This window comes from Oncorhynchus keta, chromosome 34, assembly GCF_023373465.1.
Source record: "Oncorhynchus keta strain PuntledgeMale-10-30-2019 chromosome 34, Oket_V2, whole genome shotgun sequence".
NCBI classification, from domain to species: Eukaryota; Metazoa; Chordata; class Actinopteri; order Salmoniformes; family Salmonidae; genus Oncorhynchus; species Oncorhynchus keta.
In genome coordinates, this window is record NC_068454.1 from 77,501,493 (window position 1) to 77,527,348 (window position 25,856).

At 42.5% G+C, this 25,856-nt stretch overlaps 1 protein-coding gene, 1 long non-coding RNA gene and 1 pseudogene across 3 annotated transcripts; 1 reads left to right on the plus strand and 2 right to left on the minus strand.

The window, feature by feature from the left end:
• Positions 1 to 68: 68 nt before the first annotated feature.
• On the minus strand, positions 69 to 3,120 carry LOC118375177 (leukocyte receptor cluster member 9-like; annotated as a pseudogene).
• Positions 3,121 to 3,863: 743 nt separating this feature from the next.
• LOC118375181 (uncharacterized) lies at positions 3,864 to 7,811 on the minus strand. Of its 2 annotated transcripts, none has more exons than XR_008090857.1 (5): positions 7,607 to 7,811; positions 7,446 to 7,492; positions 7,126 to 7,263; positions 6,343 to 6,396; positions 3,864 to 4,393 (listed from the first exon to the last, which is right to left on the minus strand). It is a non-coding gene; the product is annotated as an uncharacterized LOC118375181 (long non-coding RNA). The 2 variants fall into 2 exon arrangements; XR_004823744.2 differs by having other exon boundaries at positions 7,116 to 7,263.
• A 51-nt stretch (positions 7,812 to 7,862) lies between these two features.
• On the plus strand, positions 7,863 to 25,272 carry flcn (folliculin). The gene is made up of 13 exons (XM_035761679.2): positions 7,863 to 7,991; positions 8,213 to 8,238; positions 10,222 to 10,425; positions 10,632 to 10,778; positions 20,504 to 20,725; positions 20,917 to 21,083; positions 21,230 to 21,321; positions 22,754 to 22,917; positions 23,132 to 23,245; positions 23,343 to 23,466; positions 23,637 to 23,765; positions 24,038 to 24,140; positions 24,448 to 25,272. Exons 3-13 carry the CDS (start codon positions 10,222 to 10,224, stop codon positions 24,653 to 24,655), a joined length of 1,674 nt encoding a protein of 557 aa, XP_035617572.2. The 5' UTR covers positions 7,863 to 7,991; positions 8,213 to 8,238; the 3' UTR covers positions 24,656 to 25,272.
• Positions 25,273 to 25,856: the final 584 nt, after the last annotated feature.

The following is a 25,856-nucleotide window of genomic DNA, read 5'->3' on the forward strand; positions in this document are numbered from 1 at the left end:
CTCTATCCTTCCTCCATCCATCCATCCCTCTGCTGTTACACAGAAATATCACCACTCAGACATTCACAAAAATTACAAGTTCAATATTTAATGTCCTTGGCAATTCAAATCCAAAGGTCATAATTCTTTGTAAAAGCAGGCATTTTACATGATCAACGTAGCAGCGATCAGTGGGTTGCTGTTGGATTATATTAAAATATTCATATTAAATTCATCTTATTACAATTATAAAATCTATGTAGACGCAAAGTAAGAAAAGATTGGTTGAGATGCAGTTACCCTGATGGAAGTAAGACACAACAAATCATTGTGTCTTTTACTTCCGGTTTTGTACACCAGCTTCAAAAAGCTGAAAATACAATATTTTGGTTATTGAAAATATATTTTACAGCGGTTTAGATGGTACAATTATTCTCTACACAAAACCAGGAATGATTGCTTGTTTGTTCACAAACTGAAATTAGGCAAACTATTTGAATGAGTGATTTCTGCATATTGCACCTTTAAATGTAAAATGATTGAGACTGAGGTGTGGAAATGTGGGTTCTGTGCTTTGTAAAATAGCACCTTCATACCTAAACAAACACACACCTACATCTCACCGGAGATTGACCACACAGTGTCTCATAAAACCCATCCCCAGTCATCCCCATGCTACACAGGTGTAGCCTATTTATAGGCAGTCGCCCAAAATTCACCCCCTTACCCACCTTCAGCTCCCCCACCCCCTCAAACACCCTCGCCCCCTCCCGGTCCTTCACCTTGGCCAGGGTGAGATGGTAGCGTGGGTTAAAGGAGTCCCTGTGCAGCCAGCCCTGCTCTCTGAAGGCCTCCTGTAGGCCAGCATTTAGCTGCTGGAGGTGGGGCTGAGGCTGGGGGCTCAGGTAGAGAACTTTCCCACCAAAGTGCTTCAGTTTCAGGGGGAAGGAGACTGCCACAGGGGGGTTGCGGTCCAGGTAGGCGAAGCGTTGGAGCATCTCCCCAGCGGCAGTGACCCCCCCCAGCTGGGCCCGGGGAGGACCAGGTGACAGAGGGTGACGTGGAGGGAGGAGGAAGGCAACCAATGAGGGGCGGATGAGGGGAGGAGGGAGGTGAGCTCCTCCTGAAGGTGCTGGAAGGAGAAGATGGAGGGAGTGTTGGCCCGGAAGGTGATGAAGTGGGTGGGCTTACGTTTGGAAGGCCGGCCTCCACCCCTCTCTGTTCTCTGCTCCACAGGCACAGATGGACACTGGGCTAGGTCTGGGCCTTTCTCTCCATCCCAGTAATCTTTCCATTCTTCCTTCTTCTCACCTTCCTCCCCCCTGCTCTCGCTTTCACTCTGGGATAGAGACATCTGGTCTGCTATGACGACTAAAACGGAATCCTTCCCAACTTCCTCTTCCAAGGGTTCTGATTCTCTTCTTGCTTCCTTTTGGTTCAGTGGAGTACTTCCTGTGCCTGGTCTGGTCGACTCAGGCACCTGAATACTTGTCTTGCTCTGATTTCTTTCCTCCATGTGTTCGTTTTCAACATCCTGTTTTATCAGGGACTCTTCACCCTCTGTAGTGATGATGCCACCTTGTTCTTCTCTTGATTCACGGTGGTCGTTTTTTTTGGTCTTGTTGTTCTTGTGTCCCTGTCCCTGCCAACAAACAAATTTTGAAGGTTAACCAAACATTATGACAAAAACATGTTATAGACTAACAAAGTGAAGTAGAACAATATGTTAATCCAGGTTCTAGAGCTGTGGAAATTCCTACCTCCCTCCCTACCTTCCTCCCCCTCTCTCTCTCTCTCCCTACCTCCCTTCCTTCCTCCTCTCCCTACCTCCCTCCCTCTCCCTACCTTCCTCTCCCTACCTTCCTAGCTCTCCCTCCCTCACATTCTCTCCTTCCTTCCCTCACACTCTCCCTACCTCCCTCGCCCTTTCTCCCTACCTTTCTCCCCTCCCTCTCCCTCTCTCCCTACCTTCCTTCCTTCCTCCCTCACCCTCTCTCCCTACCTTCATCCCTCGCCCTCTCTCCCTACCTTCCACCCTCCCTTGCCCTTGCTTCCTCCTCGCCCTCTCTTATCCTGCTCCTCCTCCTGCCCAAAGGGGGCTGCCAGACACTGTCCAGTGGATCCCTGTCAGTCCTGTTGTTGCGGTCCCAGACTCTACGCCCTCTATGGGTGAAGTACTGAATCCTGTGTCTGGGCAGGGCTAGCTCAGAGGAGTTGTCACAATCGCAGGGGTCGGTGTCCCAGTTGAACTCAGAGAAGGGCCGCTCCAGCACCCCAAGGAAGCGGTCCACATACCCCACCACAAAGTCCGCCGGCTCCACCGACGGGTCCCACAGGATCCGAGAGATGACGTCATCAGCATGCGGGGCTTCTTGGTTGATCCTGAGGGGAGAAACTATTTGTTAGTTAGTTATACTTAGTTTGCAGTAAATTGGTGTTTTAGTGGGTTCTCATATGTTCAGTTAGATTTAATGGAGGGAAATTGTACCTTTTCCCTCTGTGTCTTTTGGCTGGTTTGTTTTATTCCCTATTGCTTTCTTCTCGAGTTTTCCCTCTTTTTCTCCCTCCTTCCTGGTCTATAACAGCCTCTGGGTCGTCTAATGTTGGAGTGCTGAGAAAGAGGGAAGGAGAAAGAGGGATTGTATTCATCACTCTGGTCAATGTAAGAGCTAACCTGTTAGGTCTTCCTCATACTGATAGGACAGTGACCTTCAGATATGTATTTTAAGAAGTTTATCTAGATGTCTAAACAGATACATTCATTTAACTCTGCTATTCTACCTCTTCACTTCCTTATCCTATGGAATTAACTACCTATCTATTATATTTCTACTGTGCTACATGACTTGATTACCACTTGGTTCAGAGGCTCTGTTTGCTGTGAGGGCAGACAGAGCCAATACCACAGATGCTGCTTCTCACAGGAGGAAAAACAATATCTTCCTCTGAAGATTCCACTGTCGCCAGGCAGAAGGATTAGTGATGAGAGGGAGGACTCTAATTCTGAGGGCCATCTGTTTAGGGCTGGCAGCTATATGCTTTGAAGATTTCTGTCTTTCAGTCTTATTTAGTTGTTCAAGTGGTTAGAAGTCTGAAATATACTGAACATTGAGTAAATATTAGCCCCTAACCCCTGGGCATTTTCAGTTGTTCGAGGGCTGAATAAACATTATGCATCAGACAATTTAATTCATTTTTGTTAATAAATTGCATGAATGTTAAAGGCATGTTTAGACATCAGTTTTATTTTATTTTACCTTTAGTTAACCAGGTAAGCTAGTTGAGAACAAGTTCTCATTTACAACTGTGACCTGGCCAAGATAAAGCAAAGCAAACAACAACACAGAGTTACACATGGAGTAAACAAGTGTACAGTCAATAACACAATAGAAAAAAATAAAGTCTATATGCGGTGTGCAAATGGCGTGAGGTAGGCAATAAATAGGCCATAGTAGCGAAGTAATTACAATTTAGCAGAGTAACACTGGAGTGATAAATGAGCAGATGATGTGAAAGTAGAGATACCGGTGTGCAAAAGAGCAGAAAAGTAAATAAAAACAGTATGGGGATGAGGTAGGTAAATTGGGTGGGCTATTTACAGATGGACTATGTACAGCTGCAGCGATCGGTTAGCTGCTCAGATAGCTGATGTTTAACGTTAGTGAGGGAAATAAGTCTCCAACATGGCACCATCAAAAGTCGAAATGCAATGTTACTTAGCCATTGCCCTGTCATAGTTTCTGGTATATAACCATTTTTTTTTTACAGGTCGGTGGTAATCGTGTTAGCTACAGACCTGTGAGATCGACGACACCTGTTTCCAAAATGACACTTTCCCAACAGGAAGAACTGACAGACACCTGCTCCCTCTTCCTGGCCTGGAACATCAGAGAGAGAGGAGAGACGAGGGGGCAGTTATTTAGCAGCCCGTCTCACCCAAAGTCAGTACAAAACAACATATCTGTATGGCCTTATATAATATCTGTATGGTAGTTTGTCCTTCCCAGTGTTCTGTGTTATCAGTGTCCTTGGATTTACCTAGTTTTACATTGAGAACACATTTTAAATTCCCATGTATTGGTCAACCAAGACCAGTGTGTATATACTGTAAAGTAGGGGACTGAGCCCAGTAGACTAGATTAGTTAATGAGCTCATGGAGAGATTGGAGCAGTCAGGGAGAATGACTTCACTCAACAAGGTCATGATGACCCCGAAATGAGCCCCAGACACGCAACCTTCCAGACCAGCCAACCTGACCAAGTCTGTACTGAACTGAAGGAGGTGAGAGAGATGGTGGTGGAACAGAGAGTGGAGCTGAGGAACATGGTGGTGGAACAGAGAGTGGAGCTGAGGAACATGGTGGTGGAACAGAGAGTGGAGCTGAGGAACATGGTGGTGGAACAGAGAGTGGAGCTGCGGAAAATGGTGGTGGAACAGAGAGTGGAGCTGAGGAAAATGGTGGTGGAACAGAGAGTGGAGCTGAGGATCACTAAGACTGAACTGCAGTTCTACAAGAACAAGGTGGAGCCAATGCAGGTTAAAAAAAGGAGGCCAGACTGAGTGCCAGTGAGAGAGGTGGAGGAGCTGAAGAAGGAGAATGCAGGTTAGAAAACACACAAATGTAGTCACTGCGCGACATTGACATTTTCTTCACAGGTGTAGGATTACTGTGTATACTAGATCATATAATGTGAAATAACATACAGTGGGGAGAACAAGTATTTGATACACTGCCGATTTTGCAGGTTTTCCTACTTACAAAGCATGTAGAGGTCTGTCATTTTTACCATAGGTACACTTCAAATGTGAAAGACTGAATCTAAAACAAAAATCCAGAAAATCACATTGTATGATTTTTAAATAATTAATTTGCATTTTATTTCATGACTTAAGTATTTGATACATCAGAAAAGCAGAACTTAATATTTGGTACAGAAACCTTTGTTTGCAATTACACGTTTCCTGTAGTTCTTGACCAGGTTTGCAGCAGGGATTTTGGCCCACTCCTCCATACAGACCTTCTCCAGATCCTTCAGGTTTCGGGGCTGTCGCTGGGCAATATGGACTTTCAGCTCCCTCCAAAGATTTTCTATTGGGTTTAGGTCTGGAGACTGGCTAGGCCACTCCGAGACCTTGAGATGCTTCTTATGGAGCCACTCCTTAGTTGCCCTAGCTGTGTGTTTTGGGTCATTGTCATGCTGGAAGACCCAGCCACGACCCATCTTCAATGCTCTTACTGAGGGGAGGTTGTTGGCCAAGATCTCACAATACATGGCCCCATCCATCCTCCCCTCAATACGGTCCTGTCCCCTTCGCAGAAAAGCATCCCCAAAGAATGATGTTTCTACCTACATGCTTCCCGGTTGGGATGGTGTTCTTGGGGTTGTACTCATCCTTCTTCTTCCTCCAAACACGGCGAGTGTAGTTTAGACCAAAAAAATATATTTTTGTCTCATCAGACCACATAACCTTCTCTCATTCCTCCTCTGGATCATCCAGATGGTCATTGGCAAACTTCAGATGGGCCTGGACATGCGCTGGCTTGAGCAAGGGGACCTTGCGTGCGCTGCAGGATTTTAATCCATGACAGCGTAGTGTGTTACTAATGGTTTTCTTTGAGACTGTGGTCCCAGCTCTCTTCAGGTCATTGACCAGGTCCTGCCATGTAGTTCTGGGCTGATCCCTCACCTTCCTCATGATCATTGATGCCCCACGAGGTGAATCTGTGATAGTGCATAAAACATTGCACGTGTAATTCCATCCGTTCTTGGCACTGACAACATTTGGACTGGACTGACTTGGCTTGCAACCTAATGACACTAGAGGGGGTACACAGACAGTTTGGTTGGTTTCTCCCTTTCCCAAAAGTAGGAAGAACTCAGCCCGAGACACTGACCTAGGTTAGTTCTGTGTTTTCCTTAGATGTTAGAGACAGTGAGCTGATACTCGATCTGTGCTTCAGAACAAATTCTACCAGGAGCTTTCAGAGAGAGTGGGGGAGTAACAAGTGGGAAAAACACTGCTTTCTCCCAAATATCAAATCAAATGTTATTAGTCCCGTGCTTGGTAAACAACACGTGTAGACTAACAGTGAAATGTTTACTTATGGGCCCTTCCCAACAATGCAGAGAGAAAGAAAATATAGCGATAATAGAAAAGTAATAACAGGTCATACTGTCTGATGAATACACTGTTAGATTCTGGGTTAAACTTGGAACACTGTTATACTCAGAAGTATAGTATCTGAGGAGTGATGGAGACTGGTTTTTACATCAGAAGTTAATGGTTATCTGTAGGAGCCAGATGGCTTTGGAATGTGTTGGGTGGACAGGAGGAAGTCACAGGATTGCTATAGCGGATACGGGTGGAGATCTTTGGATTAGGCATCAAGGGGGCTGAGGTCAGGTCAGGTCTTCCTGTCGAACCATAAAAGATGTAACGATTAGAGAGAAGGAGGAGTGCCTAAATTGGAGTATATATACTTGTGTTGGTGGAATCATGTTTTGTCTAATGCAGCTGTATTGATCCTCTGGGAAGAAATAAACTTGGTTAAGCTTTCATGGTGTCCGATGAGTTATTTACTCTGAGAATTAGAACCTAACAACACAAATCAAATCAAATGTTATTGGTCACATGCAGATGTTATTGCGAGTGTAGCTTAAGATACAAACAGTGTGGAATTTCTGTGGAACATATCGTTACTCAGGCAAACCCAGACTTCCTTTAGAGAAGATGAGGATGGGGTGAACAACAGTGGAGGCAGTGGAGCTATAGGAGGCTGGTCACATTGAAAAGGCTGGAACGATATCAAGCACATCGCACATATGAAAACCACGTTTGACTCCGTTCCATGTATTCCATTGAAGCCATTACAATGAGCCCGTCCTCATATAGTTCCTCCCACCAGCCTCGACTGGTGAACACCCAACTTCCTCAGTACCTCGATATTAACAAACGGTCCTTCATAATTTGATCATACCTAGATAAACTTCAGTGTTGTGTAATATGAACATTCTCTTTCACTGTAATTTCTGCTCTGCCTCTAAAGAAGCGTATATGCCCTAGTTAGGCCGACATCTCATGTCTACACGTACCAGCAGTTCACACAGAATCCAACTGAATGACAAAACATTACCTGCAGTCACCTGAGGTCCATCTTGGCTGGGACTGGCTGGGACCTCTGTCTTTGGCCCCTCTGTAGCTCTATGCTCCTGTGCTGTCCTCCAGGTTCTCAGCTGAGTCCAAAGGCACACCTGTCTCCTCTGACGCCATTGTCAATCAACCTGTGGGTGTAAACGATTATTATACAAAAGTGTTAACTTTGTTTCTCACTGTTAACATAGCAATACAAGGACAACCAGTTAATAAATCAATCAATTAAGCAATAATAATAATTATAATAATAATTTTGTAAATATAGTAGCTATATATTTAGAAGTTGTGCTAAAGTAGCTATAGTAGATACCTGAGCGAAGGAAAACGGAGAGGTAGACTTCCCTAACGAGGATATAGCTACAACACACCCAAGAGTCAAGATAACAAGTTATACAATGCCACCAAAATGTTAAACATTAATAAAACGATAATGTAGTACTGTATAAAATATGCATTATTGTTGTTAGTTACCTGAATGTACACCCTCTGACTTATAAACAGATATACAAAAGATTCTGTCTGAAACTACCGTAAATGTGCACTTTGACCTTTGGTATGTTTGTACTGAGGGGGCTTGTGGGAAATGTAGGTCTATGTACCGCAGTGATGAGAACAGGCTTTCTTCTCTTCGTTTAAATAATCATTTAAATCCTCAAAATAATTGATACTATAATATTTTCTATACTAGGCCATTTATAAATTGACGATAGTTTGTTATAATTTCTTCCCGAAGAGAGTATACCAAAACTGTGAGTCATCTGTGCGGTCCTCCTGGATCCAAAGCGCGTGACTCCCCTCATCACATGACGACGACTACCACTAACCTAGAGAGCGAGCGTACCAGAGCAGTGAAAAAGTATAAACAAAGGCTAATACAGCAACAAGACTACTTTTGTGAATTAATTAGAAATTAGAACCTGCGTGTGCATTGGCGACTTATTTCCCATGCTTTTAAGAAAAATGATAATGATCTATTTTCGAGACATTTGTTCGTGCTGTGCTAGGGGTTAGCTTGTCATTACATTAATGTCTTTTGTGATGTTTTGATGCAATCTGAATACCTGTAATTTGTTGCAGTGATTGTTCACGCTGCTTAAATCAAGGTAAGTGTGCTTGACTTATAGGTTTCCATTTAGAAAGGTTGTAGGAAACTTTCAATTTAATTTGAGATGCATCATCAATGTTTACACTGAATCCAAAGACAAAGCATTGGCAATAACACACCTCTGATCACCAGTCATCTCTTCCCGGGTCAGGTGTTGTCCGTTCTCTCCCGGGGCAGGTGCTGGCCGTTCTGCAGCTATAGCCCAGGCGAAGCAAATTGTCGACGTCCTATACCCCCGCCAAACTAGAATGGTCCCAGTAAACAAAATTACGTTAAAAAGCCCTCTAACATATTTATTTTCCTGTCGTTGAAGTTAGGTTTATTTTAGGTTAGGAATGAAAAGTGAAAAGACGTCTTCGGTGGAGTACATACTGTACTGTGCTGAACTATACTTTCCTATACTGTGCTCTGCTGTATTGTACTGTACTGTACTGAACTATACTTTCCTATACTGTGCTCTGCTGTATTGTACTGTACTGTACTGAACTATACTTTCCTATACTGTGCTCTGCTGTACTGTACTGTACTGAACTATACTTTCCTATACTGTGCTCTGCTGTATTGTACTGTACTGAACTATACTTTCCTATACTGTGCTCTGCTGTATTGTACTGTACTGTACTGTACTGAACTATACTTTCCTATACTGTGCTCTGCTGTATTGTACTGTACTGTACTGAACTATACTTTCCTATACTGTGCTCTGCTGTATTGTACTGTACTGTACTGAACTATACTTTCCTATATTGTGCTCTGCTGTATTGTACTGTACTGTACTGAACTATACTTTCCTATACTGTGCTCTGCTGTATTGTACTGTACTGAACTATACTTTCCTATACTGTGCTCTGCTGTATTGTACTGTACTGTACTTTTTTTTATTGACCAAACTTGTGAAACATATGTCTATGATTGGTACAGATTTGGTCTGGTAAAATGTTTGGGTCCGGACCGGATCTAATCTAAACCAATTGTAGATGTTTATGTTCGGGCCAAATATAGGCTGGTCTGGACCATATGTCTGTGGAGGTTGAAATCAAGCCTGGACCGGACCAAATATAGATGTCTGTTTGGTTCAGATTTGTTTTGGTCCATGGATGTTGAAATCAAGGCTGGTCCTAAAAAAATATTTTTTTAAAGATGCCGGTATGAACAGCACCCAAAGAAGACATTCAAAAGACATTGGCCCGTGCTTACTGAGGTCTACAGTTTAGGCCCCCATTACATTTTAAGAATGCCCATCCATGTGGTAGGCCTACCTTTTGTAAAACAGGCAATTGCATTGGCTTTATTAATTCTGATTCCTGTGACTTATAATTTTGTTTCTTTAAGCTCTGAATATCAACTACCCAACTTTATCAGAAGTCCTGAGCCTATATGAAATGAGAATCAATATGTTTACACAGCGGGAAATGCAGAAGTATTTTATTTTTCGCTATGATCATCTCGTCAAAAATGTATGGGTACAAACATGAAGCCACTGATTATCATGACAATTTAGCTCAATGGGTGAAACTCCTAGACAGTAAGTAGGCTTGGGCGGTATCCAGATTGTCACAACTTCGTATGATCCCGTTTGGCTCAGTTGGTAGAGCATGGTACTTGCAACGCCAGGGTTGTGATTTTGATTCCCACGGGGGACCAGTATGAACAAATATGTAAATATATGCACTCACTACTGCAAGTTGCTCTAGACTTATTTTATTATTTAACTAGGCAAGTCGGTTAAGAACAAATTCTTATTTACAATGTTTTTTTAAATACCAACCTTGTGCCATTCCAGGAAATTCAGTAATAGCGGCAAGGGACACGGGGTGTTTTTTTCAAACCCCACTAATACACTGAAATCTGAAGGTTAGCGTGTTGTTGGTACTTCTTGGTCAGTTTAGCTTGGAAAATGCCGCCCTCGTCAATCTGCAACTGAAGGCTGCCGCCTGATCCTGCCTAACGGGTGGGCCGGCCCTGTTCTCTCCCCCTTCAGATGAATGCTCTGGTAGCTCTCTGTCATTTCTGTGAGCTCCATGGCCCCCGTACCTTGTTCTGCACCGAGGCTCTGCACCCCCCGTCCCCCACACCCTCCCAGGCTGGCGCCCCCATACCCGGGGACAGAGAGTCGGACAGAGAGGGAGAGGGACTCACCATGAGGGCAAACAGCTCAGCTACACAGAGAGGAGACATGTGCGAGGTGAGTGGGAGATGTGTGTGATATGAGTGAAGGGCTGAATGGACAGAATAGAAAGGACATTGACTCATTTGTTTTGTCTAATAACTATTCTTTCTGGCCATCTCGTTTTCTCTCCCTCTTTCTCACTCACTCACTCTCTCTCACTGTCTCTTACTCACTCACTCTCTCTCTCATTCACTCCCTGTCTCTCTCCATCTCTTTGTCAGGGCTGCCGGTCTCTCCCAGCGTCTCATCCTGGCTTCGTCAGTGTGGACAGTGAGACAGGCATCCGGTTCCTCAGCCACCAACACCCCAGACAACCCCAGCTCTTCAGTGTGGTCCGCCAGGCCTGTGTACGGAGCCTCAGCTGTGAGGTAACCACCTGTGTGTTCGTGTATGTGTGAGCGTGCGTGCGTGTTGCCATTTGTCTTGCATTAAGACTGTTTGTCAATACACAAGCCTTTAGTTAAGGGCGGCAGGTAACCTAGCGGTTAGAGCATTAGGGCTGTAACGAAAAGGTTGCTGGTTCCAATACCCAAGCCGACAAGGTAAAAAATCTGTCAATGTGCCCTTTAGCAAGGCATTTAACCCTAATTTTCTCCAGGGGTGCTGTACTATGGTTGACCCTATAAAACAAGACATTTCACTGCAGCAATCCGGTGTATGTGACAATATATATCAGGGGTCTCCAACCTTTTCTAGCGTGAGAGCTACTTTAAAAAAAAATGTAAATGTTTTTTTCAAGCTTTCAAATAGGCTCATTCTTCTTCTCTCCCCTGCAACTCTTCCCCGGGTCCTTAGTGCGCTACTTTCTATTGTACACTATGTTTTCTGTCAGTATACCTGGTAAAATAATGGTTAAACAACTCTAAGGGGGGCCCTATAAAATATTTTATATACAGTTGAAGTCGGAAGTTTACATACACTTATGTTGGAGTCATTAAAACTAGTTTTTCAACGGCTCCACAAATTTCTTGTTTAGAAACTATAGTTTTGGCATGTCAGTTAGGACATCTACTTTGCATGACACAAGTAATTTTTACAACAATTGTTTACAGACAGATTATTTCACTTATAATTCACTATATCACAATTCCAGTGGGTCAGAAGTTTACATACACTAAGTTGACTGTGCCTTTAAACAGCTTGGAAAATTTCAGAAAATTATGTCATGGCTTTAGAAGCTTCTGATAGGCTAAATGACATCATTTGTGTCAATTGGAGGTGTACCTGTGGATGAATTTCAAGGCCTACCTTCAAACTCAGTGCCTCTGCTTGACATCATGGGAAAATCAAAAGCAATCAGCTAAGACCTCAGAAAAAAAATTGTAGACCTCCACAAGTCTGGTTCATCCTTGGGAGCAATTTCAAACACCTTAAGGTACCACGTTCATCTGTACAAACAATAGTAGGCAAGTATAAACACCATGGGACCATGCAGTAGTCATACCTCTCAGGAAGGAGATGCGTTCTGTCCCTAGAGATTAACATACTTTGGGGCAAAAAGTGCAAATCAATCCCAGAACAACAGCAAAGGACCTTGTGAAGATGCTGGAGGAAACAGGTACAAAAGTATTAATGTCCACAGTAAAACGAGTCCTATATCGACATAATCTGAAAGGCCGCTCAGCAAGGAAGAAGCCACTGCTCCAAAACTGTTTGGCCATAATATCCATTGTTATGTTTGGAGGAAAAAGGGGGAGACTTGCAAGCCAAAGAACACCATCCTAACTGTGAAGCACGGGGGTGGCAGCATCATGTTGTGGGGGTGCTTTGCTGCAGGAGGGACTGGTGCACTTCACATAATTGATGGCATCATGAGGTAGGAAAATGATGTGGCTATATTAAGGCAACATCTCAAGACTTCAGTCAGGAAGTTGAAAGCTTGGTTGCAGATGGGTGTTCCAAATGAACAATGACCCCAAGCATACTTCCAAAGTTGTAGCAAAATGGCTTAAGGACAGCGAAGTCAAGGTATTGGAGTGGCCATCACAAAGCCCTGACCTCAATCCCATAGAAAATTTGCGGGCAGAACTGAAAAAGCGTATGCGAACAAGGAGGCCTACAAACCTGACTCAGTTACACCAGCTCTGTCAGGAGGAATGGGACAAAATTCACCAAACTTATTGTGGGACGCTTGGAAGGCTACCTGAAACATTTGACCCAAGTTAATCTATTTAAAGGCAATGCTACCAAATATTAATTGTATGTAAATTTCTGACCCACTGGGAATGTGATGAAAGAAATCAAATCTGAAATAAATAATTCTCTCTACTATTATTGTGACATTTCACCTTCTTAAAATAAAGTGGTGATCCTAACTGACCTACAACACAATTTTTTTACTACAATTAAATGCCAGGAATTGTGAAAAACTGAGTTTAAATGTATTTGGCTAAGGTGTATGTTAACTTCTGACCTTCAACTGTATATTCCCAAATTATGTTCTCAGTTTGAATTTTCACTCTGAAAATTACAATTGTTCATAGAGAAACAATGAAATTGGATGTGCTGAGTCCATGTCAATGCTTAAATCACAGCAGAAGACACTTTTTGGGGGGGGTCTGGAAGAAAACAAAAAAACGAATTATTTTGGAGTGTAGTTCCACCTTGCGCCTCTGGCCCTTTTAATCGTGCATCTAGGGAGTGCGGAATGTGCCGGTCTAGCGATGGTTCTGCGCTGCTGCTGCTCATTTCATGGCAAAGTTTGCAAATAACCAAATAATAGATACAAATGAAAAACTTACTCATGATATACTTCTGCCAGGTAAGCCTACTTTTCAGTTAACATTTAATTGAGAAGGTTTTGGGGGAAGTGTCTATCAACCCAGGAGATGGTTATCACATCAACTGGCTACACACGGAGTGATTAACAAATGTGTGCACCACACAGACAGACAGGTGCAATATTGCTGGAAATTAATTGGCAGCTATTGGGTGTGGCTTTTTAAACCAACAGGGCATAACATTTACTTTTTAAACCAACAGGGCATAACATTTACTTGTTAAACCAACAGGGCATAACATTTACTTGTTAAACCAACAGGGCATAACATTTACTTTTTAAACCAACAGGGCATAACATTGACTTTTTAAACCAACAGGGTATAACATTGGGTTTTTAAACCAACAGGGCATAGCATTGACTTTTTAAACCAACAGGGCATAGCATTGACTTTTTAAACCAACAGGGCATAGCATTGACTTTTTAAACCAACGGGGCATAGCATTGACTTTTTAAACCAACGGGGCATAGCATTGACTTTTTAAACCAACAGGGCATAGCATTGACTTTTTAAACCAACGGGGCATAGCATTGACTTTTTAAACCAACGGGGCATAGCATTGACTTTTTAAACCAACGGGGCATAACATTGACTTTTTAAACCAACAGGGCATAACATTGACTTTTTAAACCAACAGGGCATAACATTGACTTTTTAAACCAACAGCTCATAGCATTGACTTTTTAAACCAACAGGGCATAACATTTACTTTTTAACAGGGCATACATAGCATTGACTTTTTAAACCAACAGGGCATAACATTTACTTTTTAAACCAACAGGGCATAGCATTGACTTTTTAAACCAACAGGGCATAACATTGACTTTTTAAACCAACAGGGCATAACATTGACTTTTTAAACCAACAGGGCATAACATTGACTTTTTAAACCAACAGGGCATAGCATTGACTTTTTAAACCAACAGGGCATAACATTTACTTTTTAACAGGGCATAGCATTGACTTTTTAAACCAACAGGGCATAACATTTACTTTTTAAACCAACAGGGCATAGCATTGACTTTTTAAACCAACAGGGTATAACATTTACTTTTTAAACCAACAGGGTATAACATTGGGTTTTTAAACCAACAGGGCATAGCATTTACTTTTTAAACCAACAGGGCATAGCATTTACTTTTTAAGCCAACAGGGCATAGCATTGACTTTTTAAACCAACGGGGCATAGCATTGACTTTTTAAACCAACGGGGCATAGCATTGACTTTTTAAACCAACGGGGCATAGCATTGACTTTTTAAACCAACGGGGCATAGCATTGACTTTTTAAACCAACGGGGCATAGCATTGACTTTTTAAACCAACGGGGCATAGCATTGACTTTTTAAACCAACGGGGCATAGCATTGACTTTTTAAACCAACGGGGCATAGCATTGACTTTTTAAACCAACGGGGCATAGCATTGACTTTTTAAACCAACGGGGCATAACATTGACTTTTTAAACCAACAGGGCATAGCATTTACTTTTTAAACCAACAGGGCATAGCATTTACTTTTTAAGCCAACAGGGCATAGCATTGACTTTTTAAACCAACGGGGCATAGCATTGACTTTTTAAACCAACGGGGCATAGCATTGACTTTTTAAACCAACGGGGCATAGCATTGACTTTTTAAACCAACGGGGCATAGCATTGACTTTTTAAACCAACAGGGCATAACATTTACTTTTTAAACCAACAGGGCATAGCATTGACTTTTTAAACCAACGGGGCATAGCATTGACTTTTTAAACCAACGGGGCATAGCATTGACTTTTTAAACCAACGGGGCATAGCATTTACTTTTTAAACCAACAGGGCATAACATTGACTTTTTAAACCAACAGGGCATAACATTGACTTTTTAAACCAACAGGGCATAACATTGACTTTTTAAACCAACAGGGCATAGCATTTACTTTTTAAACCAACAGGGCATAACATTTACTTTTTAACAGGGCATACATAGCATTGACTTTTTAAACCAACAGGGCATAACATTTACTTTTTAAACCAACAGGGCATAGCATTGACTTTTTAAACCAACAGGGCATAGCATTGACTTTTTAAACCAACAGGGCATAGCATTGACTTTTTAAACCAACAGGGCATAGCATTGACTTTTTAAACCAACGGGGCATAGCATTGACTTTTTAAACCAACGGGGCATAGCATTGACTTTTTAAACCAACAGGGCATAACATTGACTTTTTAAACCAACAGGGCATAACATTGGGTTTTTAAACCAACAGGGCATAACATTGACTTTTTAAACCAACGGGGCATAACATTGACTTTTTAAACCAACGGGGCATAACATTGACTTTTTAAACCAACGGGGCATAACATTGACTTTTTAAACCAACAGGGCATAACATTGACTTTTTAAACCAACAGGGCATAACATTGACTTTTTAAACCAACAGGGCATAGCATTGACTTTTTAAACCAACAGGGCATAACATTTACTTTTTAACAGGGCATAGCATTGACTTTTTAAACCAACAGGGCATAGCATTGACTTTTTAAACCAACAGGGCATAGCATTGACTTTTTAAACCAACAGGGCATAGCATTGACTTTTTAAACCAACGGGGCATAGCATTGACTTTTTAAACCAACGGGGCATAGCATTGACTTTTTAAACCAACAGGGCATAACATTGACTTTTTAAACCAACAGGGTATAACATTGGGTTTTTAAACCAACAGGGCATAACATTTACTTTTTAAACCAACAGGGCATAACATTTACTTTTTAAACCAACAGGGCATAGCATTTACTTTTTAAGCCAACAGGGCATAGCATTGACTTTTTAAACCAACGGGGCATAGCATTGACTTTTTAAACCAACGGGGCATAGCATTGACTTTTTAAACCAACGGGGCATAACATTTACTTTTTAAACCAACAGGGCATAACATTGACTTTTTAAACCAACAGGGCATAGCATTGACTTTTTAAACCAACAGGGCATAACATTTACTTTTTAACAGGGCATAGCATTGACTTTTTAAACCAACAGGGCATAACATTTACTTTTTAAACCAACGGGGCATAGCATTGACTTTTTAAACCAACGGGGCATAACATTTACTTTTTAAACCAACAGGGCATAACATTGGGTTTTTAAACCAACAGGGCATAACATTTACTTTTTAAACCAACAGGGCATAACATTTACATTGACTTTTTAAACCAACAGGGCATAGCATTTACTTTTTAACATTGGGTTTTTAAATCAACAGGGCATAGCATTGACTTTTTAAACCAACGGGGCATAGCATTGACTTTTTAAACCAACGGGGCATAGCATTGACTTTTTAAACCAACGGGGCATAACATTTACTTTTTAAACCAACAGGGCATAACATTGACTTTTTAAACCAACAGGGCATAGCATTGACTTTTTAAGCCAACAGGGCATAGCATTGACTTTTTAAACCAACGGGGCATAGCATTGACTTTTTAAACCAACGGGGCATAGCATTGACTTTTTAAACCAACTGGGCATAACATTGACTTTTTAAACCAACAGGGCATAACATTGACTTTTTAAACCAACAGGGCATAACATTGACTTTTTAAACCAACAGGGCATAACATTGACTTTTTAAACCAACAGGGCATAACATTGACTTTTTAAACCAACAGGGCATAACATTGGGTTTTTAAACCAACAGGGCATAACATTTACTTTTTAAACCAACAGGGCATAGCATTGACTTTTTAAGCCAACAGGGCATAGCATTGACTTTTTAAACCAACGGGGCATAGCATTGACTTTTTAAACCAACGGGGCATAGCATTGACTTTTTAAACCAACTGGGCATAACATTGACTTTTTAAACCAACAGGGCATAACATTGACTTTTTAAACCAACAGGGCATAACATTGACTTTTTAAACCAACAGGGCATAACATTGGGTTTTTAAACCAACAGGGCATAGCATTGACTTTTTAAACCAACGGGGCATAGCATTGACTTTTTAAACCAACGGGGCATAACATTGGGTTTTTAAACCAACAGGGCATAACATTTACTTTTTAAACCAACAGGGTATAACATTGGGTTTTTAAACCAACAGGGCATAACATTTACTTTTTAAACCAACAGGGCATAACATTTACTTTTTAAACCAACAGGGCATAACATTTACTTTTTAAACCAACAGGGCATAACATTTACTTTTTAAGCCAACAGGGCATAGCATTGACTTTTTAAACCAACAGGGCATAGCATTTACTTTTTAAGCCAACAGGGCATAGCATTGACTTTTTAAACCAACGGGGCATAGCATTGACTTTTTAAACCAACGGGGCATAGCATTGACTTTTTAAACCAACGGGGCATAGCATTGACTTTTTAAACCAACTGGGCATAACATTGACTTTTTAAACCAACAGGGCATAACATTGACTTTTTAAACCAACAGGGCATAACATTGACTTTTTAAACCAACAGGGCATAACATTGGGTTTTTAAACCAACAGGGCATAGCATTGACTTTTTAAACCAACGGGGCATAGCATTGACTTTTTAAACCAACGGGGCATGGCATTGACTTTTTAAACCAACGGGGCATAACATTGACTTTTTAAACCAACGGGGCATAACATTGACTTTTTAAACCAACTGGGCATAACATTGACTTTTTAAACCAACAGGGCATAACATTGACTTTTTAAACCAACAGGGCATAACATTTACTTTTTAAACCAACGGGGCATAGCATTGACTTTTTAAACCAACGGGGCATAACATTGACTTTTTAAACCAACAGGGCATAACATTTACTTTTTAAACCAACAGGGCATAGCATTGACTTTTTAAACCAACGGGGCATAGCATTGACTTTTTAAACCAACGGGGCATAACATTGACTTTTTAAACCAACGGGGCATAACATTTACTTTTTAAGCCAACAGGGCATAGCATTTACTTTTTGGGCCACCAGCCACTGTGGCAGGTAGATAAAAAAAATCTACCAGCCACACAGAATTTTTACCAGACAAAATATTTTCACCCCACTAAAATTACACTCAAAAAGAGAGCGTGCGACAGGACACTGTACTGTCTACACTCGGTTTGTTGTTTCATTAAATGGATTTTAATCTGACCTAAAGTTTTGTTACTAAGGATTCCACAACGTGGTTAGCCTTTACGGCTGGGACTGCAAGTTTGTGTTCCTTTTTTTGTTGCGGGGATTCCGCGAGTGCTAACTGGCTGTATTACAGACACCTGTCGTCGTCGTGGGAAAGACTCATTATCTTTTCGTAAAAAACAACTGTTTGCAGTATAGAGCCAATCTGGATACCAAGCAGATCCTGAGGGAAATCGACGAGTACCAACAGCTTTACGCTATGGAGGAACAACATACCCCTTCGTGGAAAGATCCGACCACCTCACAAATAACTTTAACCCGACAAAAAATAAAAACAGATTCATCTACAGACATGGACGATTTACTTACCATTGAGGTAGAGGCTAAATGCTCTGGCTGGAATCCATGCAACACTGGACAAGTTGTGTGAGGAGGTAGCAGGGCTGGAATCCATGCAACACTGGACAAGTTGTGTGAGGAGGGGGGTTGGAGTTCAGCCAGAGTGAAATTCTCAAGCTCCAAAGAGCAAACAAGACACTCACAGCCAAAAATACACGATTCCAACATTGATTGTCTACTCAGGAAAAACAGGGTGATGGAGACGCTATTAGCCATACAAAGTCGTAGCATGTGTGAAAATCATTTTTTTTCTGGGATTCCTGAGGACGCATCTAATAATCCAGAGGGCCCGATCAGAGAATGTAATCCGCATTGAAACTTCCTATAGAGACTGTAAACAAGGTGGCTTTCCACCGAGTACACAGGCTTGGAGCTCGGAGCGACAAGACCAAGGGTCCCCGACCGATCATCGCAAAATGTGAATACTACCAACAAAAGGAGCTGATCAAAAGCAGAGGAAGGGAGATAAAGGGACCAAATTCGGTCTCAATGACCAATTTCCAAAGGAGATAAACGAACATCGTAAGATACTGTATCTGGTACAAAGACAATAAAGGATGGATGGTAGGCATGTCTTTATCATTGTGGACAAACTCTTTATAAATGGACAGCTATTCCGAGACAGCTCCATAACACCGTGTCTGTACTAAATTCTACAGGGACTTCAGGTTCCGAAAAACAAGAAGGCTTGAATAGATTGAAATTGTACGTTAAACATCATAGCACAGTTGAAAGATATGTGTTGCATAGAAACACGAAGTGGGTGGCCAGCAGAGATTGATGGGATGGGCTGAGGGTTGGTATGTGGAATTGGAGACAAGTGGCAGTGGAGTTGCTGTGTGAGAGAGAGAAAGATGGTCAAAAGATAAAGGGGAAAAAAAGTCTAAATAAAACATAATGAAAGTACATTTGAATGACACTAAGTGGCAGTGTTTTTACAACTAATGCCGGATTGCCTGAGGGGTCTCGAATGGTTGAGGGACAGCTATTGGGGAACTGTGGGGGGGGATCTTGGAAGGATCGGGTTTCACAAGATTGTGATCATGAAAAAGGAAACTATGACCTATTTTATATCACTATCATGCACACGCACCCTCACACATAAGGATGGCTCTGTTGCAGAAAGACTGAAACATGTTTGATAGTGTCTTGATGCTGTATTGTTTGTCCTTCATGTTCTGATACTTTAATGTTACCCCTTCCTTGTGTTTTTTGTAATCAATAATTATATTAATTTAAAAAACACTCAAACAGATTACATGCTTTTTAATGTTTGTAAAACAATAAATGTATTACTAGTAAATTGTTTAATTTCATTATTTTAACCAAAATATCACAGATGAGACAAATGTTCACCTGCACCTTTAGGGTATAACATGACTTTAGGCCCTAGTGACTAACCAGTGGTGGGATAATGTCAGTGTTGCGTTGATTAGATGGTAGCTGGGAGCTTGCTGTGTCTGAGTCTACTTGTGAGATTTGTTTGCGGTGGAACACGTGAAAATTGCATGTACTTTCAGAATTGTTTGGGGTGCTACTCATTGGGGGGCTGCGAGCTACTGTGTGATCTACCCCTGATAGATAGATAGATAGATAGATAGATAGACATCACAGGAGGTTGGTGGCACCTTAATTGGGGAGAACGAGCTTGTGGTAATGACTGGAGCGGAATCAGTGGAATGGTATCAAATACATCAAACATGATTTCCAGGTGTTTGATGCCATTCCATTTGCTCTGTTCCTAATATCTGTTCTCCCCTCAGTACCCCCCCTTTCTCATCTGCCTCTCTCCCTCCCTGCCTCTAGGTGTGTCCAGGTCGTGAGGGTCCTATCTTCTTTGGGGATGAGCAGCATGGTTTTGTGTTCTCTCACACGTTCTTCATCAAGGACAGCCTGGCCCGGGGCTTTCAGCGGTGGTACAGTATCGTCATGGTAGCCATGGACAGGATCTACCTCATCAACTCCTGGCCCTTCCTGCTGCGCCACCTCAGACTCACGATACAGAGTCTACAGAGCACAGCACTGAAGGTAAGGACACACACACAAACTAACACACCATGTGAAATTAATGGGACATAGATATATACACACATTAAAACACAACTACTATTCATAACGTGAACATAAAACATAAGACAAATAAACATGAACACTAACTCTTACTACCAGACAGAATGTTTGACTTCTCTCCCTCTTATTTCTCCCCCTATCCTCTACAGGTGTTTGACAGTGAGCAGTGTGTGTGTCCTCAGAGGGCGGTGAGGATGAACAGCGTGTTCTCTCCTGCTGTCTTCCCCCACCAGAGGAGTGGTAACGCAGCCCGCTCCCTGCCCTCCCTCACCCAGCACACCAACCTCTGGGCCAGCCTACACTCCTCCTTCAGCTGGTGAGACGGCTATCTGTCGCTAACGATCACTAAGGTTACTAATCTAAACAATAGCAGACATACAGTCAACATCAGGGGTGGTCGGGCAGTGTTCTGTCTATCCCAGTTGTTTGATACACTCTATTGTGTTTTCTCTTCTACTGCAGGTTACTGAAGGCCTGTGGTAGTCGTCTGACAGAGAAGCTGCTGGAGGGAGCTCCCACAGAGGACACACTGGTTCTTATAGAGAGACAGACAGGTACGCACTGGTGCGCATAGAGCGAGGGGAGAACAGACAGACCGGTACGCACTGGTGCTCATAGAGAGACAGACAGGTATGCACTGGTATTCATAGAGAGACAGACAGGTACGCACTGGTGCTCATAGAGAGACAGACAGGTACGCACTGGTGCTCATAGAGAGACAGACAGGTACGCACTGGTGCTCATAGTGAGACAGACAGGTACGCACTGGTGCTCATAGAGAGATAGACAGGTACGCACTGGTGCTCATAGAGGGACAGACAGGTACGCACTGGTATTCATAGAGAGACAGACTGGTACGCACTGGTGCTCATAGAAAGACAGACAGGTACGCGCTGGTGCTCATAGAGAGACAGACAGGTACGCACTGGTGCTCATAGTGAGAAAGACAGGTACGCGCTGGTGCTCATAGAGAGACAGACAGGTACGCACTGGTGCTCATAAAGAGACAGACTGGTGCTCATAGAGAGACAGACAGGTACGCACTGGTGCTCCTAGAGAGACAGACAGGTACGCACTGGTGCTCCTAGAGAGACAGACAGGTACGCACTGGTATTCATAGAGAGACAGACTGGTACGCACTGGTGCTCATAGAGAGACAGACAGGTACGCGCTGGTGCTCATAGAGAGACAGACAGGTACGCACTGGTGCTCATAGTGAGAAAGACAGGTACGCGCTGGTGCTCATAGAGAGACAGACAGGTACGCACTGGTGCTCATAAAGAGACAGACTGGTGCTCATAGAGAGACAGACAGGTACGCACTGGTGCTCCTAGAGAGACAGACAGGTACGCACTGGTGCTCCTAGAGAGACAGACAGGTACGCACTGGTGCTCCTAGAGAGACAGACAGGTATGCACTGGTGCTCATAGAGAGACAGACAGGTACGCACTGGTGCTCATAGAGAGACAGACATGATAACTCTAGAGGTGGAAGACACCGTGAGACCAGTTTAACACTAGTCAGAGAGACATATTATCCCATATGGCTCAAGTTAAAAGAAGTGAATAAAAAGGGTGTGATCTGATATCAGGGTAAAGCATTCCTGACAGCATTATCATGAGAAGTCATGTGTTTGCCCAGAGTGGAACAGGAGTCTGTGTCTACAGTAAACGTGTGTTTAACACGGTTAGACCACGAGGACAGAGAGCTACGATGTGACTCACTCAACCATATCAAACAAATTCCATTCCGATTACCATTCTTGGGCCAAAAATGTTTCCATTGCTCCCCCGTGTTCAGCTTTGATATTGCAAGTCACTATGACACTTGAATACTTCCAATCAGGAAAATAGTTGCAATTGTTACTTTGTTCACTATCCTGACTCTAAATCAATTTAAATAAAATAACAGTATATATATCTTGGAATAAGTCCCGATATTAGGTGTTTTGTATGTCTTTTTAACAATGTCCTGTTGTCTTCTCAGAGCAAGAGGAGGAAATGAGTTGCTGGGAAGGAGCAGAAGGGGGCGGGTCTAGACCCCAGTGCCACCATTCGGAGAGCGAGCTGTACAGAGACTTCTTGTTTGACGAGGGGAAAGCAGAGGGGTATCCTGGTCCAAAGTTCAGGTCCTTGAGACATTTAAGACAGGTAAACATTGGTGTGCCTTTCTCCATACCACATTATGAACACTTTCATTTCTAGCACATCATACGCCATACTTAATTCTGTTAACCACTTGGTTTCAAAATAAACAACTTTGTGAGCCAATTGGTTATAGAGGGAAACCAATATCCTCTTATTTTGTGAATGCATGTCTTGTCTGTTTCCTTGTGGTGATATCTGTTATCTGATTGGTACACAGGTGCTCGGGACCACTGATTTCCGCCAGCTAGCATGGCACGTGCTCATGGGAAATCAGGTCATATTGAGAGGAGCTGACCCTGGGCTCATCCATTCAGCATTCACCATGTTGAAGGTCATCCAATCAAAAGTTTACTCATTGTATCCCCCTTTAAAGAATATTCCTCCTAACATTCTTTGCTAATCACATGGTTTGGTATATATCCCATCAGGCCTTGCTCCCGGTGGGCTGTGTCCGCTCTGTGACGTACAGCGCCCAGTATGAGGAAGCATACCGATGTAACTTCCTGGGCCTCAGCCCTGACGTGCCCATCCCCACACACGTCAGCTCCTCAGGTACACAAACCCAGAATGCATCACTGTGGTTACTGCTTTATTTGGAGGTCTGCTTATAATCGCTATTACATATGATTAGTTATAAGTGCGAACAGAACCAATAACAAATAAAAGGTTTTGAATCCTAAAATACCCATAAAATATGTCCATCTTGCTGTGTCCCTTCCCAGAGTTCTCAGTGTTGGTGGATGTGGTCAGTCTGGAGAGGGGTTCTCTGTACTCTGCTGCTTGTGGTGAAGACATCCTTTCACTCTATCATTTCAACATCAGCAGTACCAACTCACAGCCTACAGATAAAGGTGAGGATAGACCCCATCTGGACAATATACTATATACATCATCAACATGAAGGTATACATTATACATGTCTTCTTCAAGGCACCTCTAGTTGCTAACAATCATGGCAAAGGTCAAAGAGATGCAATTAGTCATGTGAAATTTCCCCCCATTAACTTTACAGTTTCAATCTATTGACCTGCATCTCTCGTGCTCTCTCCCTGTCTCTCTTCACCCCTATCACTCCCCCTCCCTTGCGCTCTATCCTTCTCTCTCTTCCCCCCACCCCTCTCAGGTCCCACGTTGTTGAATAAGATCGAGGTGGCGTTGTCCAATGAGAACCTGTCAGTGGACGTGGTCTCTCACTGTCTGCTGTGTCTGAAGGAGGAGTGGATGAAGTGAGTAACAACAACCCCTCTGATGAGCAGGGAATTTCCCTCAACTTTGAAGTTTCATTTCTTTGGCTTTTTCTAAACAGACGTATGTAGGTATGCAACTGTAGATAGTGGGGCATTAAAGAGTCAAACAAGTCCCCCTATGAAACCCCCCAAAGCCCCAGCCTGGTTACATTGGCTGTGCAGTACAGGATGATGTGGAATGCTTAATGTAGTCCAGAATCATTGGGAAATTCCAATAACTCCTCTCCTTCCCACTTCTATCCATACCCCTCCTCCCCTTAACCCCCCTACCCTTTCAATTCCTTAGTAAAGTGAAGGTGCTGTTTAAGTTCTCCAAGGTAGATGGGCGTGGGAGGGAGGACACCCAGAAGGTGTTGGCCCTGCTGGGTGCCACGGGGCCTGGGGAGGAGGACAACGTCAGGCTGCTCAAGTTCTGGATGACGGGACTCAGCAAGACCTACAAGAGCCATCTGATGACCGCTGTCAGAGGAGGGGAGAGGCCCCTTAGCCAGTGAGAGAGCAGTGGAGGAGAAGATGGGAGGTAGTGGGAGAGACCATACAGCTGTAGTGAAATATACTGTATCTCAGTATAGGAGGCTGGTGGGAGGAGGTATAGGAGGGTGGGCTCATTGTAATGGCTGGAATGGATTAAATGGAACGGAGTCAAACATGATTTCCATATGTTTGACACTGTTCCATTAATACCTTTCCAGCCATTACAATGAGCCCTTGCTATAGCTCCTCCTATACCAGCCTCCTCTGCATGCACCTACTACTGTATTTGGACAGACAGAGAGAAAGGGAAAGAAAACAAGTGTGAATGAGTGAGTAGTGACAGAGACTGACTGAGGGATATGTTTGTGTCCAGGTGCTGACTTGATTGAAATCCATCCTTCACAATAAAGAACAAAAAGCCACTTCATGGGTCAGTTTTAAATTAATAATTTATTCAGATACATTATGTAAAACATAATAAGTAATTAGTATCTGTTTTTTTATATTAATCAAAGGGAATTATGATAAGAACACTATCCACAATTTTATGTCTAACTTATTATAACAGTTTCAATAGTTTGTTAACACATTGTACAGAGATATTCAAATAAAATAACTGCTTGAGCTGAAACTGAAATATTGGTGTGGCATTCATCCTTTTTCCCAACTGGCACCATCTTGTGGAGAATCATTAAATCAAAGAAAGATGGGAGAAGAAAAAGAGTAGAGAGAAAAAAACTTGTGTCCTTTGCCAGTTCCCTCTCACATGCTTTTTTTACAATGAGTGGCTGTCAGCCAAGAGACTTCAATTGGTGTAAAACAACAGTTCTAGGTCTTCGGGTGACACGCAACGTAAAAACCCTTGCATAATGAGATCTCAGTCCCTCAACATATCATTGTGTTGTACACTACCACATCAGCAGGGGGCTTCTTCACTAACAAGCTAGTAACTCATTATTAAAACAAAATTGTTGTTTTTGCAGTTATTTGATCCCTTTCAGAAGACTTTTGGTGAATTCTGCAGACTTGTAAAATCCACTGGCACGAGGCTTTGTTTTTATGATTTTTACCTCGTATGTGCACTACCACTCAAACGTTTGGACACACCTACTCATTCAAGGGTTTTTCTTTATTATGACAAATGATGAAATATAGATTTTAGATTCTTCAAAGTGGCCACCCTTTGCCTTGATAACAGATATGCACACTCTTGGCATTCTC